Source organism: Mytilus trossulus, chromosome 10 (genome assembly GCF_036588685.1).
Source record: "Mytilus trossulus isolate FHL-02 chromosome 10, PNRI_Mtr1.1.1.hap1, whole genome shotgun sequence".
Classification (NCBI taxonomy): Eukaryota; Metazoa; Mollusca; class Bivalvia; order Mytilida; family Mytilidae; genus Mytilus; species Mytilus trossulus.
Window position 1 is genome coordinate 38,129,313 of NC_086382.1, and position 21,720 is coordinate 38,151,032.

The window sequence follows — 21,720 nt, forward strand, 5'->3', positions numbered from 1 at the left end:
ACCTATGACGACGTTGTCAATTTCAATGTCAATTTCGTTAGCAACGCCACGTGGCCTCCTTAGTTTCTAGCGATAATTTTTCCATCTCAAGCGAGAAGCATGATATGGAAATTATCACAAAAAAGGATCAAAGGAAAAATGCACAAAATAGCGATAAATATATTTACAGGCGATTTATACAGCATCATCTTGAATGACTTGAAGTAGAAGCATAACTTATGTTCCCCTGTCGGAGGGTTCATATAATTGTATTCAGCGTCGTATCCGAAACTAGGGAAAGTACCGTCTGGTCGAAGTAAAAAGCCTGGTGGCATCTTATACGTCACGTGGTCATCAAAACGTGATATCCAGTTGAATGTTTTGATGTTCAAGGGATCTTTGTTTTAATCTGTGGCATACCCTGAGAATGTAGTTCCAATGTCCAGAGCAGCTACACATGTATCCTTTCGAATCTCGCTCTGTTTTGAGCTCGTGCCCTATCATAGGAAACAAAGTAATGTGATTTGAGTCTGTATAAAATTGATTTTGATAGTATATCTTGTGATGTTTTATCATTGGAGCTTTAATCATAGCGATTTTAAATAATCTAGTTGTAACAGGTTTATGAAGTCTTCTTTGTTCTCTCAAATATTCAAATTTGAAAATGTCTTAATTATACACGTACGTATTTTAGTTTTTTTACAAGTAGAGAAATGATGACAGAAACATAAAATGCATAATAATCACAGATGTATTATTTTATTTGTTATGATTGCAATCTAAAATTCTTTTGTTCAAAGATTTGATATTGAGAATTCAAACATCAGAAGATCTTACCTTATGTTTTCAGCAATAAAAAAAATTAGTGAAAACGCTTATTTTTGAAGATGCATAGTTCATTGTCCAAATTACTGAAGTTTGGCATTTTCAATAACTTAATAATGCGGTGTTTTGAAGCCCCAGGTTGAATTATTGATCGGCATTTGTATTCTTTTTGTGTTTGTGTTTTTGATGCTGTGTTTTAGAAGTCCGTTTCTGTGTGTGTTACATTTTAATGCTGTGTTTCTGTTGTCACAGTGTCGTTGTTCTTCTCTTACATTTGATGCGTTTCCCTCAGTGTTGGTTTGTAACCCTGAGTTGTTTTATTCTATCAGTTTACGAGTTTCGAACAGCGGTATACTACTGTTGCATTTATTTAGAAGGGAATAGTAATAAGGATATCATGATAAACTGTGAAACTTACAAACAGTTTAGATTTTCTTTCACTAGTTCTGTTACTTGAATTTGAATCATTTGATCCTTTGGAATCATTGCTTGATCTAAACGATAAAAGTTTCTATCTATTTTGCATATATATTATATGGGTGTCGACTATTTGTCTTTTCGTCAAAAAAAGCCGGGTAAATTACAAAACAGAAAAACTATGGTTTTGCGTAAAAAAATCATTTCATATTATGTGGTAAAAAAATACTAAATCAAGAAATGAAATTAAATACAAGGCATAAATACAACCATATCAGTCTTTTTCGAGGCAATGCATGATTCAACAAGTTTTATCAGTAAACGTTTTCTATTTAAAGTATCGTATGTGTGAGTTTTATCAATTTTCAGCTTTACTCGAATTTCCGAAGTTGTCTTCGTGCTATCAATATTCAATACTAGAACTATCCTAATTATAGGTATGTTATTTTTGTCACAAACAAAAAAGTGATAAATAAAGGCAGAAAAAAACATTTAATAGACAATTATTTTGTGTAATGAATTTGGATAGAAAAGGGGTTATCCAAATAGAAAAAATCTACTAGTTTATAATATAATTAACAACGAAAATTTCAAAATAAAATTATAAATATGAAAATGAATCCTGTTAGTTTTGCGTTAAAAATTAAGTGAAACCTTAAATGCACCGCGAAAAGTTAAATGCACGAGATTTATTTTCATAACCCATTTTTCATTTTAATGCTTTTTATACAATAATATAAAAATGTACCTTGATCATGTTGATTGCCTTCTTAAGACCAACATTAAATTGGGAATGTCATGATTCATCAAGACGGTTTAACATTGTGTGAGGGGTTTGTTTTTGAGAGATAATTCATTACAAATACTATTATTGTTACCTCTTTAATCTGTATCTAACTTGTTCCACTCCCTCTTCTTCCTCTTTTTCGACCTTCTGCACTTGAATGCTTTGTGTTGCCAATTTGACTACAAATACAAATATATTTTGGCAAATGCCTCGATAAAATTTCACAGATAAGGAGAGAGAAAACTTAATAAGAAACTAAACAACGTTTAGATTAATAAAATTCAAATCTACGCTTAATATATCAACTGTGAAATATACACTCAATTATGTATACCAGGTTTGGATTAAATGCATGATTACTTTTCAAAAACATACATATACTAATGTCGTTTTTTCAGCAATCTTATAATTCATTTTATATTTGCTCATCATACATTTTCTTAATATATTGCCCATGGTTTTTTTTTAGGTTTTTTTCAGTTGGAGATGTAGTTTTGATTTTTAATGAGACAAATGTCCACAATTGTGCGCTAATCTTTTGGTCCTTATTCTGTTCCTGCTTTCTGTAAAATCTTGTTGAACGGGGATAACAAAAATTAAACGTATACTGCCTCCCTTCTGCAAGAATTTAATTTTGAGAAGTTTTAAAAAGAAACAACCTCACCTGCTCCACCTCAGGAAGTTAGCTGCAGCAATGCTTCCTGATATATAACCTTGTATATATTTCGGCCATTATAAAGTTTTGACACATAATCCATTATATAGGTGTATAAAAATAATATGGGTTTCTAAGGTTTCGGTGACTTGTTTTTTTTTCTTATGGAAGGAACCAAATATCATTGGGTAAAAACTTTTAACAGAAAAGTTACAACTTTGACGTTGGCAAGTAAATGATGAAATGTGTACAGAGAGTACAATGAGTTCTCATTTTTCTTTCTTCACTTCTTCATTTCTTAATTTTTTCATTTCTTCATTTATTTATTTATTTATGTACGAACGAACGAACGAACGAACGAACGAACGAACGAACGAACGAACGAACGAACGAACGAACGAACGAAAGTACGAAAGAAATGAGCGAAAGAACGAACCAAGCGAAACGAACGGAACAAACGAACGAACGAACATATGAATGGATGAACGAAAAAAACGAAAGAATGATATTTTTCCTGACAGCAATTCTATATCAAATAATATTAATTGGAAAAACTCCAATCAAAGCCTTTGATATAGATGTTATTATCGGAAATGACTATTTCAACAGCTGGATAAATGAATATTAACTACTATAAGGAACAATCAGTCCATCGAATCATAGATAGAAATGAGAATGAAAACGCTAAAAGTGTCAAAGAGACAACAACCTGACAAAAGAACAGAACACAACCAAAGGCCATAAATGGGTATGTTACACAACGAGAAAATCCTGAATCAAAATACTGGTTTCAGCTGGCCCCTAAACAAGAATGAGTATAAGTTCAGCAAAATGGGCGCCGTACTACACCCTGAAACATACAAATGAATAAATGATTATAAAAAACAACACACGACTATCAAAGACTAGAGGTTCCTAATCTGGGAGAGATGCGAACACGCAAATAGGTCAAGCATGTTGCGTGCAATTACAACCCTCCACTTATACCTCTAGCTACCGCGGGATTAACAAACACACATGCAGCAAAACCCACAGGCAAATCTCAGTTTATCGTTACGGGATCAAGGTACAAAGGCGCAGATCATACATTCAAAGATTTGTTACATTTCAACTGAGCTCGAGAAATTTCACGTAGATTGTATTGATTTGAAAATGTCCATACAGTCTAAATGGTATAGTCAGCAATAGTAAAATCACAAAAATACTGAACTCCGAGGAAAATTCAAATCGAAAAGTCCTTAATTAAATAACAAAATCTAAAGCTCAAACACATCAAACACGACAACAACTGTATGTATAGTCTGTTACATATCAAAGGCAGTAGATGTCTTATTTGCGTAGGATTAGATGATGTGGGTAGTGTTGAGTCCTCATTAGTCAATGCTTAAGCGAGCCAAACACTCCAGTGATGTACTTTTTTTTTCGCAAATAGACTTTTGTGACGAACAAACTATAAAGTACTAAACAAAGTTTTGATAGACAGTGTATTTAAAAAAATACATTGGGTTATTAACAATACTGGTTACAACATCATGTAAATACAGAAGTATAATAAATATGACATGCATCATTAATATTACCATAGTCATACTTATAAATTAACGGTTTTGAATGTTTTGGATCCACCACCCTTGGGCAGACACAGATTACCTAAGCTGTATTTTGCAAACCTTCCGGAATATTTGGTTCTCAATACTCTTCAACATATCGTACTTATTTTTTTTTCACTGTAGAGTCTTTTGAAGACAAAACAAGTGTCTGGTGTACATATAGTTAAACCTGATGAGTGTATTTAAGAAGTCTTTTTTTTTACATTCTTAATTATAACACAGTTGTGAAAAAGATGATATTTCATTTAAGAATTGAATGCTTCTTTTTGTAAATTTATTGGGTGGTAAAAGCGTTGACCGAAGTACATTTTGTATGAAGCGCGGAAGCGCTTCATTCTAAAAATGTACGCACGGTCAACGCTTTTACAACCCTATAAAGTTTCAAAAAGAAGTATTCAATACTTATAATTACATTTTTTTAGCTAAAATCATGAAAACACGATTTTTATCCAGTTTTATTTAATTCACCTGTGCACTTTTTTGTGGGACCTCGTGTCATCATGCATGATAAATGTTATTGTCTGATGCAATTGTTTACGGAATAACATGTTAGCCAATCAGAATAACGTATTATAATGAAACTTACATCTAATGTAATTATTAGTAGATATAAGTTTATTTATTTTTTGCGTGCCTGCTAGTGTGCCCTTTAAGGGCATACGATACAGTTACAGGGGAGGTAATGACGTTGCTAACGTAAAATGTTATTTTCGCGACGTCAAACGGTGACTTATCGGGAAAAGATGCATTTTTCGACTGATTTTTATCATTCAAACTGATTTAATTTGAAAACGAGTTTATGGACCCCTATTTTTCAAAACAGCAATTTGTTTCATTTTGCAGGGAGATTATGTGACCCAAATTTTATAAAACTGTAAATAGAGGAATTTTTTTTATTTTGATAAACATGCAGCAAAAAATGACGTATTTTCCTCAATTCATGAACATTTGATAAATATGAGTTATTTCTGAATGAAAAATGCATAATTTTTTTAGGATACTTATAAAATACAGAAATTACCGATTATTTAACAAAAAACAATTTGTGTTTATCTTTTATAACAAAAAAGTTATGTCTTTCTTTCGAAAAAGAAATTACGTCCACAAATCTGAATTTTGAGCAAATATACAAAATTTCGACCTCATTTTACTCAAAAAGTAGCACATGAAGGTATATTTTTTATAACATATTTGATTTAAACAGGTAAAAAATAGCCTATATGCAAATTTTCACGAACTTGTAAATACAGGATCAAAACTGTATCGTATGCCCTTAATGAATGATATTGACCTAGATAAATCAGAATTGGGGATTTTAAATATAAGTGAGAAACTGTTGGTCATTTACTGGAACAACATCCTAATATACTATATATAACAACAGCTGTTTAACAGGGAACACCTCAGTTTTATATTTCAAACAAATTTAACAAATAATTAATTTTGAATATTGCCTGCCACAAAACCAGGTTCAACATACTATTTTTATTTTCAAATGCCCTGTACCAAGTAAGGAAAATGGCCATTGTTATATTATAGTTCGTTTTTGTGTTTGTTACATTTTAATGTTGTGTTTCTGTTGTGTCGTAGTTCTCTTATATTTCAGTTTAAGTTTGCTACCCGGATTTGTTTTTTTTCTATCGAGTAATGAATTTCGAACAGCGGTATACTACTGTTGCCTTTATTTGGGAGTGCCAAACACTCCATTGATGTATTGATTATTATTTTTCGCAAATATACTTTATTATAAAGTACCAGACACAGTTTTAATAGACAGTGTAATTTTAAAAAAAACCTACATAGGGTTAGTAATACTTACAATCCTGCTTTCACAGCATTTAAATACATGGGAAATGCTATGCTGACATGCATTATCATTGGTATTACTATGGTCATAGTTATGAATTAACGGATTTTAATATTTTGAAATACGAAGATCCCCCACCCCTGGCCAGAAATAGATTACATTAGCTATATTTAGCAAACTTTCCGGAATTTTTGGTCTTCAATTCTCTTCAACATATTGGCCTTTTAATTAATAATTTTTTTATCGAGCGTCACTGCCGAGTCTTTTGTAGACATTTGTGTCTTGTGTACAAATTATTTAGCCTGATGTTTTGATATAAGGAGTTTATTCACTGATCTCCTGAATATTTTTTTTATAAAAGATGATATTTCATTATAATATATCTGGTAACATGAAGTTTATATATTTTTGCGTGCGTGTCAGTTTGCCCTTTAATGAAAGATATTTACCTAGATAAATCAGAATTGGGGATTTTAAATCTAAGTGAGAAACTGTTGGTCATTTACTGATATAATATCCTGATATACTATATATATAACAACAGCTGTTTTTACAGGGAACACCTCAGTTTTATATTTCATACAAATTTAAGAAATAAGTAATTAAGCGTCAAGTGACACTGCATATCTTTCCTGTTGATTATATTTCATATGTTTAAAACAGTCCAATGTCCTTTGTGACTTATCTATTTCAAACTTACCAGTTTGTTAAGAATTAAGAATTATTTTGTAAATATGTATGGACGTGATACAAATATAGTGCAACATATTTTTAGAGGTAGACAAAACTATGACTGAGAAGTACAAGTACAAGTAAATAACAATATTAAGAAAAAAAGGATAATTCGAAAAAGGAGTTAAACATATGCCGTAAGAATTTATTAAGAAGATTTTAAGGTACAAAATATTGCTATTCCTATTTCGCATTGAGAGGCCACAATAAGTTTCAAAATCCATCAAACAACTGTAACATGATCAACTAGTTCTACGGTTATATTAAAAAAGAAAGAATAATATGTTTTTCTCGTAAATCTAAAACAAACTGACAACGCCATGGCTAAAAATGAAAAAGACAAACAGAAAAACAATAGTACACATGACACAACATAGAAAACTAAAGAATAAACAACACGAACCCCAATTATAAAGATTTATATTAAAAGAAAAATTGGCTAAAATGTGAAAGAAAACAGATATCAAGGTCCTCCATCCAGAACCTGATACAATCAATATTAGATGTTACAATATTGCCACTGAATAATCAGTTATCACATTTAAACCATCGCAACATCTATCGACAATCAACAAAATTATCAATCTGAGTTGTCTTATTTTGAAAAATGAACATTTGATGAGTTAGGGAGATAAGAAACCCAGTTCAAAAGAATCTCATTTCTTTATTTGAGTTATCTCCCTTAAAACTATGCAAACTGTTTGTTAATGGCAATAAAAGTGCTGTTCCTCTGCTTTTTTCATGTGATTTTTTGTCAAGAATTGATACACCATACCTGTTCTCTACATATACGCAATCAATCTATATACCAAATACTGTTGAACTGTTATATTTATGGTGACCTCACGATATAAACCTAACCTGACCACTTGGGCATGAAAATGCCATACGACAAATGTCAGACTGACAAATACTGCCAAAACAATTTAAACATCAAAATGATATTGACCAAAATCATATACAGTAACTGAAAACAAGATATCATCCAGTTATCAATTGTGGCAACTGCACCCTTACCAAAAAAAAGCCCTGCGGCAAACATTTGCCGCAAGCTTGCAGCAAACGTTTGCTGCAAACTTGCCGCAACCATTTCACCATGCAAATGAAGTTTGTGGCAAGCTTGCTGCGAACATAATTATGCAAATTAAATTTGCCGCAAGCTAGCGGCAATTGTTTGCTGCAAGCTTGCGGCACGTGTTTGTTGCAAACTTGCGGCACACTTGCAGGAACTACACATATACTAATGTCATGTGTGAAGACACATTCAATTCATCTCTTTCAAATTACACAGCAACTATTTTACAAAGTCAATTCCTGTCTTTATACAAACATTCATTGAAAGAATTCTTGCAAACCCATGAGATTTAAGGAAATACATACATGCATTTGAGTTTTGAAAGAGGGGCAGAAGTCATTCTCAAATGACATAATATACCTGTTTTAAAAAATGAACAAGGTAAAATCTCAAATGCATTTTGAGACTATAAAGGTAGGTAATAATTGCATTACAGAATCTTAATAAACATGACCATGAAGGTGCAGTACATCAGTTACAAATTAAAACTTATGATAGCTTAAGTTTTTCAATCACACATACATGTTTATATAGTTGCTTACTTTATTATGTATGATGATAATATTAATTATTTCATTAAAGCATGAAGTTCTATTAATCATTTGTACTTTAATTACACAATGATTATCCCGTATTATTGAACCAAAATGCCTCCTTGCATTTCAAAACACAACCAAGATTGACCTAGCCACAGTTTCAAATTGTTAGCATCCAGGAAGTGCCAACTAGGCATGCCAAGTCAATATTGTGTAATTCCTGCAATGTTCTGGCAAACATATAGAATGGTCAAAGTTTTCTGCAATCTTACGGCAAACATATTGAAGTGTCAAAGATTTCTGCAATCTTGCGGCAAACATTTTTTATTATTTTAAACTTTCTGGCAATCTTACGGCAAACATTGATGTTTCTGCAAACTCGCCGCAAACCTTGCAACAATGTTTGCCAGAAGTTTTCAGCTAGCGGCAAACATCTGCAAACAATATTTTCTGTGTTCCTGCAAACTTTTTGTTTGTCGCAAGCTAGCAGCAAGTATGCTGCAAGTTTGCGGCAAACAATTCCGTTTCATAAGGGTGGAGCTTAAAACAAGACCGCACGTTGATCTTTATTGGTTAACTTCTAAGAATAAGTATATCGCTTCGTGTTATCAATACACCTGTTTGTTAGCATCCAGGAAGTACCAACTAGGTATGCCAAGTCAATATTGTGTAATTCCTGCAATGTTCTGGCAAACATATAGAATGGTCAAAGTTTTCTGCAATCTTACGGCAAACATATTGAAGTGTCAAAGATTTCTGCAATCTTGCGGCAAACATTTTTTATTATTTTAAACTTTCTGGCAATCTTACGGCAAACATTGATGTTTCTGCAAACTCACCGCAAACCTTGCAGCAATGTTTGCCAGAAGTTTTCAGCTAGCGGCAAACATCTGCAAAAAATATTTTCTGTGTTCCTGCAAACTTTTTGTTTGTCGCAAGCTAGCAGCAAGTATGCTGCAAGTTTGCGGCAAACAATTCCGTTTCATAAGGGTGGAGCTTAAAACAAGACCGCACGTTGATCTTTATTGGTTAACTTCTAAGAATAAGTATATCGCTTCGTGTTATCAATACACCTGTTTGTTAGCATCCAGGAAGTACCAACTAGGTATGCCAAGTCAATATTGTGTAATTCCTGCAATGTTCTGGCAAACATATAGAATGGTCAAAGTTTTCTGCAATCTTACGGCAAACATATTGAAGGGTCAAAGATTTCTGCAATTCAGCCAGTGCTATTGTGACACCTCAAAGCCCATTGAATAAGCACATTAAAGTAAATACAAATGATTGATATCATTACAGACTTTCAAAAGATTCGAAATTTATCTTAATCGTACTATATGAACGTTCTGTCCAATATTTTCAAATAGCACTTTTTCAATAAAAAAAAATATAGCACACCATTTATTCAGATAGCAACATGGTCAATAAAACTGCGCCAAAATTATCATTCTAAATGTGTTCATACAAAGCTAAGAATACAAACAACATGTACGTACATTATAAAATTATATAAATATATACAGATTTAACATGATTAAGTTACTAAATTTAAATTAAATACTAACTGTGGTATAAAAACACATTAAACAGTGCTTACAAAAAATAAGAAAAATGGTCATAGAGAAGAGTAAGTTGGTATTATTCGGGAGAATTACGCTATTTTAAACATGGTGCATAATTTAGCATTACATGTCAAACAGACCCTCATAAATAATAATTGACTTATCTTTATTTAATCAAACTAATATTAATGGAATGATACATAGAGACATAATAACTTAATTTTTTAAAAACCTCCATGAATTACGTGTTTTTTTTAGTTTGTGATTTAGAGTATAATTGAGAATTGTCATTTCGGTAAAACTCTACTGGTATGTATACTTTTATCATTTAACCCGTTTAGGGTACATCTGTTGTCTCTTTTCCAGATCGGAAACCTGTTTATTCATAGATTGATTTAGTAACGCAGCTTTTACAATATTCTTTACTCGTTTATTCATTTGATACTTTTTTTAGTAATATCTAAAACATTCATTGTCTGAAAATTAAAATCCACTACTTATTCATTGAAAAATATACATAACCTGCAATGAAAAATGATATATTGATGTGACTACATATTGCAACTCCATTTAAAAACAGTACTGGTTTTTTAAAAATCCTTCTGAACATTTTTTGGACAAAAATGAATATACAGTGGAGAAAACAATAGAAAAATATTGCATGTAAACAAAAATTTAGACAAAATAAGAATATAAAGCTTATTTCTGAGTCTGTATAATCTGAGTTCACTGTAAGTGTACCATTAAAACTTGAAATATTTGGATCAGTACGACATTGTACAGAGAAATCTATACCATTAGTATAAGTATCATTATATGATGAACTCATATGCATACATGTGATATTTTTCGAACTAAATTCAGTACAATTTGAAGCTGTAATGTTCAGGATATTAATATTTCGGATGGTATAAAACTGACTGTGGATAAGAGATTCTCTAGAATTTACAATAATATCAACATTCAGAAAAACTTCTACAATTAATGAAATTATCAGGGGTAAACATCCAAAACCAATCAGTCCTGTCCAAGATGGCCTATGGATTGATACTACAGTATTTAAATTTGACGTTCCTTGTATAAGCAGGATAAATACAATAGCATAGAAAAAAGCCACATACATGAACTTATAAATAAATTGTATGTAGAAAAATTCACCTATTAATATGAAACCGCACCATCCTATTAATACTAAAATTTGAAAGAAACGCCTTACGAAAACCGAAAATGTCGTTTTAAACATAATTGATGATGACAAAGCAAGTACCATAGTAAACCATATAACAAAGTTGACTCTCTTCACCGGCACCAAGATAATATTACCAAATTCTGCGACTTGGCCAATGCAATAAACTGCATTTTGGCTTTCTTGACTTATCACAATGGAAAGATATATTGATAGACCAATAGTCGGTGCAATTAAGATTAACATGACAAAAGCAAATACGGCATGAGTCTTTTCTATTGATTGCATATACGTTTCACTGTAGTTTAAATATTTGACTGAATCAGAATTTAAATCGATGAACTCAAATGCTGAAAGGCCACTTTCATTACATAAATAAGGATCAGCCCCATTATTTAGCAATTCTTCTATACAATGACTGCTCTCCTTTTTTGAAATTGAAAGGCACCTCTTTATAACAGAATGTAAGGGTGTATTACCCTCCTTGTCTGGCGTGTTTACAAAGTCCCGACATATAACTCCGAGTCTAGTATGTAGAGTAATATTAGAAAATACGGTCCTGAAAGCTGACAGAGGTTTTCTGTTATACAAATTCCCATCTTCGGTGCTTCGATTATTGCCTAAACAGTTGTTCTGAAATCCACGCGAAAGCAATAATTTTGTTACACGATCACTCTTCGTGTAATGTAAAGGGGTTCTATCGAAATCATCACTAACCACCACTTTAGCTTTATTACGAAGCAGAAGGGATAGTATTTTGATATTATTGTTTATAACTGCTAGATGGACAGCAGTAAGTCCGTTATTGTCAACTATGTTTACTTTTGGTGTCGGCTTTCTGTTCATTATTTCTCCTTCGTTATCTTGAACAAAGTTAGAGTCAAAATGAGAATCATCGTCTTGGAACAATACTTCCTGGAATAAAGTCATAACAGCCTCTACGTTATTCAATATTACAGCATAATGAAGAGCTGTCCATCCACTCTCAGTTCTAGAATCAATATTCTCTGATGTAATATTTGATCTCAACTTTTTTAATTCGTTTTGTCGTACTGCAATATGGAGTTCGGTCTGGTTTAAATCATACTGAAGTAGCAAACTAGTAAATCTGTTTTTGCTTCCTGTAACCAAAACTGGAGTCTTTACTGCATACCATCCTCTCAGGTTTACCTTTGCTCCATTTCTCACCAGTAAGTGAGCCATATCATATTGACCCGTCCTAACTGCTATATATAAAGATGTTTCCCAAAATTCCGAAAAGCAGTTAACATCGGCACCAGAAGAAATTAATTCTGTAACAATATCTATGCTACCGCCTAGAACAGCTAGGGGAAAGAATGACTTTACTGAGGGTTGGTAAAAAATATCTCTAGTCAGTAACCATTTACGCTCTAAAGTAGTAATCTTGTTCCATACATAATGAAAGAACTCATAACAGCCAAAAGCTACAATCCAGTACATGAGTGTACTTCTGGACCATATTGCCTCTACATTTCGACTAATTGCATCACTGTTATCTTGAAATTCTTTGTTGGATGAAAATATTTTTTCTACCTTTCTTCCTACAGCTGACTGGTCCCTATAACTGGAAAAACACTCTATAGCCTTTTCGAGGATTGACTGGTCTCTTTGTAACCTTTCAGAACATACCTTTATCAACAAAGTATGTAAACGCATTCTTCCACTATTGTCAATAATAGTTCCAAATATACAGATGAAGTTTCTATTCTTAAAAAGGTGGCTCATCAACAGACTTGAAAATCTTCCACTTTTCAATTCTTTAAATAGTCTATTATATAATGGTTTAAGATGATCCTTATTCAGGTCATCTTCCTGAATAATCACAATATTTTCATCCTTATTTTCATTTCCATTTTTATTGGAATGAACTCGGACTCGATCTCTTATAAACAAGATATCACACTCTGAAAACATTACTTTTGGATTAAACGAACAGAAATGATGACCAACAGTCTCTTCCAAAGCATCGTGAATAAACCGGATATTGTCACTCTCCTGGGTGAAATAAGATCCTACAGCACATAGAACGCTATCCCAAAGTTCTTTCTTAGGCGTGTTTCTTTGCAGCCCGCAATGTTGCATTATTTTGTAGATTTTCTCATCACATTTACGCAAGTCAAAGTCAAATATACTTCTACTTAATGTACCATTATACAACATACATAGCACCAATGAGCAATACAGACTCTTATTTTCGTTACTCATTTTATTAAGTTCCTCATTCAAGAGGGATATGGGTTGCCTAAAGAATGCGATTCTGTTTCTGAATCTTTCCTCATTAGTTGAAACTAATTTGCAAAGAAGCGGAAATGCATATTTTGTTTGACACAGAATTTCAATTTCTTCTGGTTTCATTTCCTTCTCTTTGCTACTTCGGTTTAGGTGTTTTAATAATATTCTTCGTTTTTCCTCCTTTGAGAGTGCACTAGACCCTTCCTCTAAATTAACGATTACCTGGTTTAAAATTGTCGAAGCATTCGTAAATCTTGTGTTGAGTGCTATTTGTAATCTCGTTGTACATAAAACTTTGTTTGAACCTAATTCAGACCCTAAGCATCTAGTCAGCTTTTCGTTTATTCTTTCCCATTTCTCCAACAGTGTCAGACTTAAATCGTATTTTCCAAGGACATCATCAATAAGGAAAACTTGTTTTTGTTTTGTTTTGTATTTGATAATATCCTCAGGGGACTCTACGGGAACAATTTCAAATCCTTCTGAATGCAGTTTCAATGCGATGTGACGGATGATGGCCGTCTTGCCTAATCCTGAATTTGATGTCACCAAAATACAACCAAAATCCTTAACTTTGGCATAAACAAGTTTTGATCCCTTTGTTTCGTAAAAGATGTTGTCCTCTATCCGCCATGCATCTAACAAAGTTACATTCGTTTCTGTAAATAGTTAGATATCATCAGTAAATAAAAGAAATAAAAGAAACTAACTCTAACTGATTGAGTAGATCCAACTTGTAATTCATTGTATAGATGGTTTTTTTGCAGACAAAATCAAACAACCTTTTTTTTTATTTACTTATTTGAAGATTTATAATTTCCTTGTCTTTAGCTTTCGTCTTAAATTAATACATTATCTTTCTTTTGTATATTCAGAGACGAAATAACAAATATTTCAACTAACGTTTTGTTATCGTTGATCTTGCGTTCTACATTTATCCAGATTATAGAAGAACAAATGTATCAAGATATTTTATCATATACAACCTTTAATCGACAGAGAAACGTAAGATATCAAAGAGATAGTAGGGCTTATTATTCAAAGAAAAATTGACAATGCTATTGTAAAAAACGATACACTACGAAAAGACAATCAACAATTTACAAAATACAACATATAAAACTAACGATGAAGCAACCAACCAGGTATAAGTACATTTAAGACAATGATAATCCCTTTCTTCATGATTAAGTACAAGCGTTAGCGAGTACTTATCACGAAGAAGGGATTATCATTATTTTACAAACTTAGAATATTGTTAAGTGCTCAAGGCTCAGATGATCTCTTGATTAGTTGTATTTAAGAATTAGTTTCATTGTCAGTGCAATGTTTTTAAATAATGCATAACTTCCTTGTTTTGCATTTCATTTATGGAGGTGTAAATGTTTTAGTGATATAAGGACTTTCTTATAATTTTGAAAAAAATAAATGATTTTGTTTTATACATTAGGTGACAGTACAATGAAATAGTAAGAAATGTTTCCTGATTGTGAGTATGATTGTAAAGCATGTAATACTTTAGCGAGGAAGTATAATTTTGTTTATTTCCAGTTCAAATCAATAAATTCAAAACTTTAGTTACAACTAAATTTTATTTTACAGCCAATATTTTAGTCCACTCCTTAATATTAAATACTACTTCATAATGTCATGGAAATGTTCAAATACAATGACTTTGACAGCTTAGAATATACTCAAAAGCTAAACTTAATTCCTTTTTTTTTTTTTTTTAATTATATCAGTTTTTGAAAGAATATAAGCCTAAGATTTGGGTTTTATTCAATTTCAAAACAGTTGTTTCTTTCTAGAATTGTTTTCATTTTTTGTCTGTTTTAGTATTTTGAAGTTATTTTATATTCTCATAATAACGTTCACGGTACCAATGCTACTGCACCAATAAATTTCATCTTTTTTTGATTTTTTTGTTTGTTTCAAAATTTAACTTTTAGTCAGTTTTAATCACAAATTCTTTCCAGCTGATAAATGTGCTTCGGGGCATTTGTAACTCATTTACAGAAATAAAGTGATCAAGGCTCAAATTATCTCTTGGTTGGTTGTATTTATGAATTAGTTTCATTGTCAGTGCAATGTTTTTAAAATAATGCATGAAAATTCATTAAAAATTGCACAAACCTGCGATGTTTTTAGGAAGATTCCCTTCTCTGTAAAAGGAGAAATCACTTTCTATCTGTTCCTTTTCTTTTTCACAATCAAGGTATTCCTTTTTAATCTGATTCAGTTCTGCATTTGCAACTGTTTTTGCTATTTCTCCGTCAAGATCAAGATCTAAGATATCGGTCACTTCATGTGGTCTTTGACCATTATTTAAAGATGTCAATGCCTTCAATGAGAGGATTATTTAAGTAATAAATGATACGCTAATAAGCAAAGGGGCATACAGTTTTAAACATTTTATCAGTGTTTTTGTGTATTCATTTGAAAATATTTAATACATTTAAAACTAGAGTCTATTCAAAAGCCCTTATAAGTTTAGGTTTGCATTCTGTCCGTCTGTCTGTCCGTCTGTCCGTCTGTCCGTCTGTCTGTCCGTCCGTCCGTCTGTCCGTCTGTCCATCCGTCAGACCGGCAAATCAGTTTTCCAGACTTTTTTTCTTCATGCTTGAAGATATTGATTTAATATTTGGTTTATTGTTTTATCATGACAAGTTACAGGTCAAATTCGATTTTCACGATTTTAGCTTTTCTCCTTGTTCAGTTAAAGCCCTTTTCCCTAGATTTAAATTTTTGATGAAATACTTATTAATTACTAGATTTCTGTTCAAAGGGAAATAACTCATTTTTTAAAAAGATTTGTAAAAGACATTTTATTAAGATAAATGACATTTTGGATTTTTTTCCTGTTCTTTAGTAAATTGTTTAAAGAATTTAGTGGTAGGTTTTTAACCGGTAGGGGACTATGTATTGCTATGCAATACTCACAGAATGCTTGTTCTATTTGCATCTTCAAGAATGAGCACTATCTTACATTATACACTACAATATAATGCATTGTCAAAATATTTTTAATTGTTGACCTTGTATTGTTGATAATTGTTTCTGTTTCTTCTTAGGTCAATAAACGTAGAAAGAGCATACAAATTTTGAAGACAACACTTATATATTTTTTTAGTTTTCATGTTGCATTATCCATATTTTTGTCATAATGGTGATGTGAAAATCAGAGCCGCCACTGTGGACGGGTTATTTGTTAACGAAATGGCAACTCTATTGAAAAGCATTCTCTATGTTTGTTGTTGTCTAAAGCAACAACAGTGTTCATACCGATGTTCAAATCTCTTAATCGATTAAGAAGACCAATCAATTTAGAACACAAGAACTAGGGGAACTAAATCTTGTTATACATGCATTACCACCTGCCATACAAATCTTCTCTCAGTTAAAATGTCACAATAGGGAATAGCACATCCCTAAACATGAACCCCGTACACACACGCGCGTAAAGATCAATTGAGATATATAAACGTCATACGATTGGGCAGTGGAAATGCTCACTACTAAGAAATGGGTTGACGATAGGAAAGTTGAAATAATCACGTTTGTCATAGATTTTAGAGATCCATCTCCATATCTCTGTCAATAATGAGGAAAAGATCAAGACATGAAACAGATCTTTTAGTTTGGGTAATGTCCTTAATCTCAGTTGGATATGCGAGATACAAAAACTCAGTGAAAGTAGGGTTTTGAATGACTGTACATCATTAATATATCAGAAAGTGAATAAAAGAACTTTGTAAAATATTTGTTTTTTTCTTTGTGTTGTATGATTTCTGCTTATAAATAAAATACCTTTTCCACACAAACCCATTTGTCTGTAAATTCATGTGTATCCATAGAAGTAACTGTTGCATGAGCCAACTGATTTCTGTACCACTTCAGTGTTGCCAAGTGAGCTCCAGGTAACATATCGTTCGGATGTGGAAGGTGATCCCAACCATTGGAGGGTGTTAATAAACCTCCTAGATTACGCAGCAGACATACCATTAGTGATATATCAAAGTCCATGGAAGATGTAGCTGTAAAAGAAAAGCAAACAAATACGAAAAGACTTAAAGGTAGGGTCATTGATCCAAAACTTTATTTGACATTAGTGTCATTTTATAAAATTCTACAATCTTCACTGAAGTATACGGTATCATAACTTCATGTGACTACTCTGGGGTTAAAATAGTATTGTGTAGTATTTTGGAAAATGTAGGCCTGATCATTAAACGACTTTGGCGCTAATTTTGAGAAGTTATTATAATGGAATGAGTACATTTTGAACCAAAACCAGAATTCTTTCGGAAGTTAAGCCAATACGCGTCTTAAAGATACATACATTTTGGTTCTGTAAGCAGATAGTTCATAAATGTCTAAGACTCCCACAACTGATGCCCTAATTATTCTAAACTGTCGATTTATAACTTTTGTATATTTTATATAAAATGCGTTAACAAAACAACAAAAATATATAACCATTTGGTCTTCTGGTCAAACAAAACTAGTTAGTCCTTTAATCGACTCCATAATCGTATACTAAGGGGGATATTAAAGCAACAGTAGTTTACCGATCCTTATATCTCGTAAATCGCAAGAAGAGACAGCTAAAGGTATTGATCTAAAGGTGAGTAAATCGCATGAACTCTAAAAACAGGGTATGCATTACCTGCTATGCATGCATCACCGATAGTCCGAATCAACATTCAGTCAAAATGTTACAATCGGGAATAGAACACAATCGTTAAAATGTTACAATCGGGAATAGAACACAATCGTTAAAATGTTAAAATCGGGAATAGAACACAATCGTTAAAATGTTACAATCGGGTATAGAACACAATCGTTAAAATGTTACAATCGGGAATAGAACACAATCGTTAATATGTTACAATCGGGAATAGAACACAATCGTTAAAATGTTAAAATCGGGAATAGAACACAATCGTCAAAATGTTACAATCGGGAATAGAACACAATCGTTAAAATGTTAAAATCGGTAATAGAACACAATCGGTAGAATTACAGATCTGAGGACTTAACTATTATATACAGATCGTGAAAGCATGTCGCTAGTTAGACACCGGCAATCGTATCGGTCATTAAATTCGTGACGGTGTCCGTACACATTATGACCTACTGTTTTATTTCACAATTTACTCCCTCAGTCAAAATCGCCTCGGACGCAAGCAATTTATAATGTGTTATTAAAGTTATTGTTGTAGAACAACTAACTCTATTATAAGTATTAACCTTTTGTTCCCATGGGCATCGGAGGAAGATATGATGGCCATACCGTTCCAGGAACATCTCTTAGTATTTTCAACTGAGTCACATTAATTCGTTTTGATTTTTGTAAATTGATGATTGCATGTATATTACTATTGACAATTTTAGCCAATTGTGTTGGCCGAATTACTCCGTCAAAGAATCGTCTGGCAATATCAGGTGATACTTTAAAGTTCAGCAAGACAAATTTGGTGAAGTTTCTTTCTTCTTCTGTAAGTTGTGAAATCGAGGTCATGATTATTTAGGATAATTTTGAAATTCTGTGGAATATATTTGATCCACTGTATTCAGTCACAAACTCCGTTTTTCATCTTTGCCAACACCAGTAAGTCACCTGTTAGAAGTGTAATAAAAATAATTTGTACAATATTATCTAAGTATATGCTTCAATTAAAATGAATTAATTTCAGCATTTAATTCGACATAAAATAATATACGTAATGAATGAATGGATAAATCTATATGTATCTATGTAGTTTAATAATAAAAATAATAATAAAACTATTAGTAATAATAATAACAAAAGAACAGATTTCCATGGTCCTCTGTGTAACACATACTTTATCTATCCAAGGACATTGCTTATATAAACCTATGATTTAAGTTTGATATAAAATCGGGCAAGAGTTGTACGCGTGAGAGCAATTACAATGCACTTTGTATACAATTAATATTTCCTAGTGGCATAACTCTTACAAAAATAATTGATCGTCACTGATTTTCAAACTTATCCGAGACTTTGCTAATGTTAACCTATATTATAAGTTTCATAAAAATCTGGCAAGAATTGTACACGTGAGTGCACTTACAATGCAATTAATTCAGCTCCAGTTAGTTGAGGTCTTTGTCATGAATTTTAAACAAAATAATGACTTACTTTAATTTGAGTCACTGATTTAGAAGGTCTAAAATCTTCTATCATAAATAGATTTTATAAATAAATAGTTCAAAACATTGTTTTTTAAGTCTGTTTTCCAACAGCAAGTTAGAGCGAAATTGTAATTTGGATATATTTTTTTCTAAAACAAATACGAATCTGCTATTAAAGGGAAATAATATACACTACCATAAAATCAGCAAAACTTTGTTCTGTCTGACAAATTTATATCAACTTCCTGCATTTTATAAGTAATTTGTTTGTAACATTATTTCCATGATTATTTATTAACTATTTTCCTCTGTTCCGAAAAGAACACTGAAATTTATTTTTAAGATGATTAAAATTTTGAAATAAAAGTTGTTAAAAACCTATTTATATGGAACACATCTAAGATCTATAAATCATACAAATTCCTCTGTGAATTAAGAAGGTATCACCAGCCTAGTAGTCAGCAATTCTATTTTGACATGAATTTTTATTGATATGGTTAAATTAAAAATTAACTGTTTTGCAAAACTTTGAATTGTTCAAAGTTCTAATGATTTTCTACAACCGAGGATAAGATAACTAATGAGCAGTTTTGGGCAAAATCTTTCGTAATTTTGTGTCCTCAATGCTCTCCAACTTCGTACTAGTTTGGCATTTCAATTTTTTTATTCAAGTCATATTGATGAATCTTTTGTAGGCAAAATCATAACCTGGTATCATTAATTAAAATTTTAATATGCAATAACTCAATAAAAATGATTTCCCTTTAATGCCAGCAGATCAGTAATTATTATAGAAAATAGTATCCAAATCACAATTACATCGTAACTTCCTCTTAGAAAACAAAGCTATAAAAAACTGACCAACAAAACAATGGTTTGAACTATTTATAAAATCTATTTATGATAGAAGTTTTCATGTCAAAAATAGACCTTCTAAATCAGTGACTCATATTATAGTAAGTCATTATTTTGTTTGAAATTCATGACAAAGACATCAACATACTGGAGCAGGATAGTAAGTAATACATTTTTATTTCACAGCACTCACTTCATACTTACAACCTTTCACTTGAGTAATTTGTTAAAATAATTTACCAGTTGATCAGTTTGTGGGAGAAGAATTCAAACTGCAATATGATAAACTGTTTTAGCCATTGCTATTGTGATACCCCAAAGGTTACTAGATAAGCACGGTAATATGAAAATTGTTTGTACTTCATTTTCTGATCGGCGGTGCATCGATCGTCAGTATAGCAATTCTAGTTAGAGATAGTTTTTAACACAAATGCATATAAATCATTTGTTATAACGTATTCCCAATAGAGTCAAAAATTTGCTGAAATCTATTCATCCATTAGTCAATATAGATGACAATGTATTCAATGGTTTAAGTATTTGACAAGATAAACTCATCACAGATACCAGGATTCAAGAGCAAATAAAGTTCGAAATTGAAGAGCATTGAGGACCCAATTCCAAAAGTTTTTACCAAATACAGCTACGGTTATCTTTCCTTGAGGTAGAAACTCCTTAGTATTTAAAACAGCTAATTTATGATTATGACCATATTAATTATGATATGTCTTTTTAATTGATTCATAAGATTTGCAAGTCGGTAAACTAATATTGCCTTAATTTATAGAAATTATGATTTGGAATAACATTACTAGAAAGAAATCATAAATGTGATAAAGTATCAATTTCGACGACCAGTAAACTGTCTTTGATACTTATTTTTAATGGCGTCCTTTTGAAGAAACGAAACGTACATTTTTGAAACAATATCAAATTGATGATCACTTTGGGAGTAAGTAAGATTATACATGGCCGAAAATGTATCCGTAATTGTTTGATTCGACGAGCCATCAAGACTAAACACCCTTGTTATTATAATTGTTTTTGACTAAGAATACCTTTAGTACTTTGAAAGTAACTCATGCGATGCTTAAATAACTCGAAGACCCCTAAGTGGTGCAAATAATTTTTTTTTAAATATTTTCATTAGATTATTGAATAAACTCAGTATTAAATTTTCAAAACTTATTTGTGGATTGAAGTTATATTAGAATATTATCCAGATATTTCAGCCGTATATGTTAAGTAAATGTTTCCTTACCTTTAATGTATATAAATAATAGCG

The 21,720-nt window shown here is 31.7% G+C and overlaps 1 protein-coding gene across 1 annotated transcript; it reads right to left on the minus strand.

Moving 5' to 3' along the window:
* Window positions 1-383: 383 nt before the first annotated feature.
* On the minus strand, window positions 384-18,945 carry LOC134687878 (uncharacterized). Its single transcript, XM_063548336.1, has 7 exons — window positions 18,675-18,945; window positions 17,232-17,458; window positions 15,558-15,765; window positions 11,651-14,083; window positions 2,100-2,187; window positions 1,223-1,298; window positions 384-476 (listed from the first exon to the last, which is right to left on the minus strand). The coding sequence occupies exons 1-7, from the start codon at window positions 18,943-18,945 to the stop codon at window positions 384-386; spliced, it is 3,396 nt and encodes a 1,131-aa protein (XP_063404406.1).
* Between the last annotated feature and the right edge of the window lie 2,775 nt (window positions 18,946-21,720).

Coding starts and splice junctions, on each gene's coding strand:
- LOC134687878 (XM_063548336.1), bottom strand. CDS start 18,945: ATGACCTCGATTTCACAACTTACAGAAGAAGAAAGAAACTTCACCAAA. Junction 2,188..11,650: donor AAACACGCCAGACAAGGAGG/GTAATACACCCT, acceptor TTGTATTTGTAG/TCAAATTGGCAACACAAAGC. Junction 1,299..2,099: donor GTTAGATACAGATTAAAGAG/GTAACAATAATA, acceptor TTTATCGTTTAG/ATCAAGCAATGATTCCAAAG.